This window comes from Pollachius pollachius (assembly GCF_949987615.1).
Source record: "Pollachius pollachius genome assembly, chromosome: 3".
Classification (NCBI taxonomy): domain Eukaryota; kingdom Metazoa; phylum Chordata; class Actinopteri; order Gadiformes; family Gadidae; genus Pollachius; species Pollachius pollachius.
The window spans coordinates 1,564,683-1,569,682 of record NC_136936.1 but is presented as its reverse complement, the minus strand read 5'-3'; the positions used below and the strand labels follow the sequence as shown (position 1 = coordinate 1,569,682).

Here is a 5,000-nt window from a genome sequence, read left to right as displayed (position 1 = left end):
TGTGTGGAATTTATTAAGAGTTTAGGACAAGGGACACAATGATCATCTTCATTTTTTTATGTGGAATGATGGCGAAGAAGCGAGGTGGAAGCCGTCAGCTGTATAACAGCGACACCAAGTGGTCAAACTATATATAAGCACCGGTCTGCGCATGCTCCTCTGTGCTACGACACAACGCTAAAGAGAACAAGCCAATGTATTCCTGTAAACAACTTGTCTAAAGTATATATTAAAGCCTGGGGGGGAGGGGTGAGAGGAGGGAGAAGAGAGGAGGGAGGGGGAGAGAGGGGGGATTCTTAAGGAGATATGTGAAGACTTTTCCAGCTCCTCCTCTTCTTCAAGAATACATGGTCAACTGGAGCCACTGGGGAGAGAAAGAGAAAGAGAGAGAGAGAGAGAGAGAGAGAGAGAGAGGGGGAGAGAGGGGGAGAGAGTTAAATCATACATGTAGCACATCTTAATCCATGTATCAAATGTTAATCTATTGACAAATTACTATTACAAATTACTTAATTGATTAACTGGTTAATCAGTGCTTCTCACCTCTTTGATATCAAGGCAGATGGTGCCGTTGCTATCCTTGTCCAGCGTTTTAAAAGCTCCTGAAAGCCCCCCCCCCCCCCACACACACAGACACACACACACACACACACACACACACTCTTTTTACTGAAAACGAATGTCATAGGTACACAGATAAACTGACAGAGTCTGGCAGACAGACAGGCAGGCAGATAGACAGGCAGACAGACAGACAGACAGATAGACAGACAGACAGACAGACAGGCAGACAGACAGACAGACAGACAGACAGCGAGCAGACAGATAGACAGCTAGACAGACAGACAGACAGACTGGCAGACAGACAGACAGACAGCTCGACAGACAGACAGGCAGACAGGCAGACAGACAGACAGACAGGCATCTTGACAGCCAGACAGGCAGAAGGGCAGGCAGACAGACAGACAGGCAGACACACAGCTACTCACGGCACATGGCGTCCAGGCGGACCAAGCAACCGACATAATTATCAAAGTCCATGTTGCCACTTTCGTCGCTATAGCGACGCACGATCAGATTGAAGAGCTGCTCGTTAAGAGGGAACCCTAGACAGACGCACACGCCCACACACACACCCACACGCACTTAAATATATACAGTGAATTATGTCAACCTCAACAGTCTGTAATGTTTACTATAAATGTTCATAATTGCCTCTCTTCTCATATTGAGGATATAGAAATGTAGTTAAGATGAAGTCCAACCAATCAGCCAATCAGAGAGTCCCACCTGCAGCCTTGAACGCAGCTGGGAGCTCCTGGGAGGAGATCACACCTGAACCGTCAGCGTCGAACCTCTTATAGGAGCCCTGCACACACAAAAACACACACACACACACACATTGTATACAGGGATGGTTAGAGAGAGAGAGAGAGGGGGGGGGGGGGAGAAGAGGGAGAGACAGTACTTGCTTTGTCAATGTAATGTAAATTTCTCATGCCAATAAAGCTTTTTTGAATTTGAATTTCAGAGAGAGACAGAGAGAGAAAGAGAGACAGAGAGCGCGAGAGAGAGAGACATAGAGCGAGAGACAGAGAGATTGAGAGAGAGCGAGAGCGAGAGACAGAGTGAGAGACAGAGAGAGAGACAGAGAGCGAGAGACAGAGATTGAGAGAGAGCGAGAGAGGGAGAGAGAGAGAGAGAGAGAGAGAGAGAGAGACATTGAGCAAGAGACAGAGAGAGATGGAGAGAGAGAGAGAGACAGAGAGAGAGAGAGAGAGAGAGAGAGAGAGAGAGAGAGAGACAGAGCGAGAGACAGAGAGAGAGAGAGAGAGAGAGGGAGAAACCCACCTGCCACTTCTTGATGTTGTTCCACAGGTATTTGAACTCATGGAAGCCCAGTTTCCCCGTGCTGTCGCTCTGAGGGTCAAAGGTTAAAGGGCAAACAAAACAGGCTGGAGGTTCCTTTCCCCTGCCCGGCTGCCCTTGGGCCAGACGGTCTACAGGCGGAGCAGGACTGTGGGACTAGATTACGGCGTGGAAGGATACGTCCATGACGGCCACCATGCTGCGGCACGACTCGATGCTGAAGCCGTCCGTCTTCAGGTCCGAGTCTGAGCAGAAGAACCAGTCGCACATCAGCATCTACAACATCTAGATCTACATCAGCATCTACAACATCTAGATCTACATCGTCATCTACAACATCTAGATCTACATCACAATCTATTATATCTATGTACATTATAATATACAATGTGATTATAATGATCATGATCGTTATAATCATGATCATTATAATCATGATCATTAAAATCATGATCATTATAATGATCATGATCATTATTATAATCATGATCATTATAATGATCATGATCATTATACTGATCATTATAATGATCATTATAATGACCATGTATAATATCTATTATATGAGGTGTAAACTCACTTCTGGACATGATTCTGTTGAGGATGTCCATCAGCTCTTTGGGACTGACCTCCATGTCCTGATAACACACGTCATGAACAATATGATTAAACAATCATTCATTTATGCAAATACGATTAAATTAAGACCAGTAGAAACTGTGGTTCTACTGGGTATATCCCAGTAAGACCAGTCATCATATTTCTTATGTTTTCCAGGCCTTCGCAGTATCAAATGGTTGTACTGGTTGACACACCCATGACTCAGCATGACTCACACACACACACACACACACACACACACACACACACACACACACACACACACACAAGGAGTGCCACACTGCAGACAAAGGCAGGAATGTAGAGATAGAGAGAGAGAGAGAGACAGAGAGAGAGAGAGAGACAGAGAGAGAGAGAGAGACAGAGAGACAGAGAGAGAGAGAGAGAGACAGAGAGATGGTTCTGAGGGTTCAACTGGTTTTATTGGTTGTACTGGTTCTGATGGTTCTACTGGTTCTAGTGGTTCTGACGGTCCTACTGGTTCTACTGGTTTTATTGGTTCTAGTGGTTCTGATGGTTCTACTGGTTCCAGACTCACCTCTCCGGCCAGCTGCCTGAAGACCTTCCTGAACTGTTTCTCCTCATCGCTCTCGTGGGCTTCAGCGTACGCCAACGGTCTCCTGGGGGGGGGCTGAGACAGGGAGGGGTCAGCACAGACCCCCCACACACACATACACACACGCACGCACGCACACTCTCACTCACAAAAACACACACACATACACGCACGCACGCACGCACACTCTCACTCACAAAAACACACACACATACACACACGCACGCACGCACACTCTCACTCACAAAAACACACACACATACACGCACGCACGCACGCAAGCACACTCTCACTCACAAAAGCACATACACACGCACACAAGCACATTCACACACACAGACACACTCACACACACATACACGCACACTCTCACTCACAAAAACACACACACACACACGCACGCAAGCACACTCACACACACATACACGCACGCACACACACATATACGCACGCACACACGCACACTCAATCACAAAAACACACACACGCACACGCACTCACACACTCAAAAAAGCACACTCACACACACAGACACACTCGCACACACACAAACACACTCACATATACACACACACACAAACACTCTCACACACGCTTACATACACTCGCACACACACACACACACACACACAAACACACACACACACTAACCCCCCCCACACACACACACACATGCACACACTAACACAACCACACACGCACACACTAACACACACACATATGCACACACTAACACAAACACACACACACACACAAACACACACCAACACACTCACACCGAGGCTTCCTATTGTTAAAAGGATTATCACATGATATATTATAACATTTATCATTATGAAAACATTTGAAGAATAGAACATGATCATTCATTCACTTACAGGGTCTGAGGGGACGAACTGCTCAGGATCAATGTTGCTGAGAGAGAGAGAATGATATTTATAGTAAGCTATTGATACTCAAAAACTATGCAGATGAACGTTGATATTCTGTTATGTTGATGTGATATGGGTGTGATGTAATGTTGATGTGATGTAATGTTGATGGATGTAATGTTGATGTAATGTTGATGTGATGTGGGTTTGATGTAATGTTGATGTGTTGTTGATGTGATGGTGATGTGAGGTTAATGTGATGTTGATGTGATGTTGATGTGATGTTGATGTGAGGTCTATGTGATGTGGTTAGGCCATGGGGGCGTGTCCTCACCTTACAACATCAATGATCCCTGAAATGAGACGCTTAGCAAGAAACATCTTTATGTCTGTGAGAGAGAGAGAGAGAGAGAGAGGGGGGGGGAGGGAGAGAGAGGGTGAGAGAGAGAGAGAAAGAGAAAGAGAGAGAGAGAGAGAGAGGGGAGGGAGAGAGAATATCATATATCATGTAGTAATAGCTAGCAGCTTTAACACTGTGTGTTTATGGGTCGCCCCAGTGGGATTTGAACGCTCAGCCCTGGCAGCAGGCTGATGCCTTGCTCTACCGCTGGGTCAGTGTGTCTGTCGGCCTGCTGCTACCTCGGCTTTCAACAGAGAGTACAATGCAGTTCTACTGGAGGATCAGGTGTCACTCACACACACACACACACACACACACACACATAAACGCACACACACACACACACACACACACACACACACACACGCACACACACACACACACACACACACACTCAGACTAAACAAATATCAAACACTTCCTGTGTTTAAAGAGGAATGCCGCATTCTTCACCCCGAAAGCCCCCGCAGCGCTACACTGTATATTTGCGATACTACTAACTAACTAACCAACTAACTAACTAACTACTTACTAGTAACTAACTCTAACTTGAGGAGCAGGAGGTCCTACCGGGTTCTGCGGTGAGAAGAGAAGACGACCGGCTCCAAGGACGCTGAAGAACGGAATGCAGTATTTCCGTTTTACTGTCAGACTTCAGAAGAGCAGCAGAGAACAAGTTCCA

General features: G+C 46.2%; 2 protein-coding genes across 2 annotated transcripts in view; one reads left to right on the top strand and one right to left on the bottom strand.

The window, feature by feature from the left end:
- The window catches only part of capns1b (calpain, small subunit 1 b), a 5,002-nt gene extending 8 nt beyond the window's left edge, over positions 1-4,994 (bottom strand). Inside the window, exons 1-11 of the mRNA XM_079731429.1 lie at positions 4,889-4,994; positions 4,253-4,307; positions 3,925-3,961; positions 3,029-3,121; positions 2,450-2,507; positions 2,050-2,114; positions 1,852-1,920; positions 1,291-1,369; positions 990-1,106; positions 544-602; positions 1-364 (exon numbers count right to left, since the gene is read on the bottom strand). The exon at positions 1-364 is cut by the window's left edge and continues 8 nt beyond it. Of these exons, the coding sequence (XP_079587555.1) occupies positions 338-364; positions 544-602; positions 990-1,106; positions 1,291-1,369; positions 1,852-1,920; positions 2,050-2,114; positions 2,450-2,507; positions 3,029-3,121; positions 3,925-3,961; positions 4,253-4,299 (651 nt within the window). The 5' untranslated portion in view covers positions 4,300-4,307; positions 4,889-4,994 and the 3' untranslated portion in view covers positions 1-337. The remainder of the gene's footprint in view (positions 365-543; positions 603-989; positions 1,107-1,290; positions 1,370-1,851; positions 1,921-2,049; positions 2,115-2,449; positions 2,508-3,028; positions 3,122-3,924; positions 3,962-4,252; positions 4,308-4,888) is intronic.
- LOC307073132 (transmembrane protein 87A) overlaps positions 4,304-5,000 on the top strand; it is a gene marked incomplete at its 5' end in the record, with an annotated part of 15,959 nt that continues 15,262 nt past the window's right edge. Inside the window, 2 exon segments of the mRNA XM_079732835.1 lie at positions 4,304-4,309; positions 4,476-4,529. Of these exon segments, the coding sequence (XP_079588961.1) occupies positions 4,304-4,309; positions 4,476-4,529 (60 nt within the window).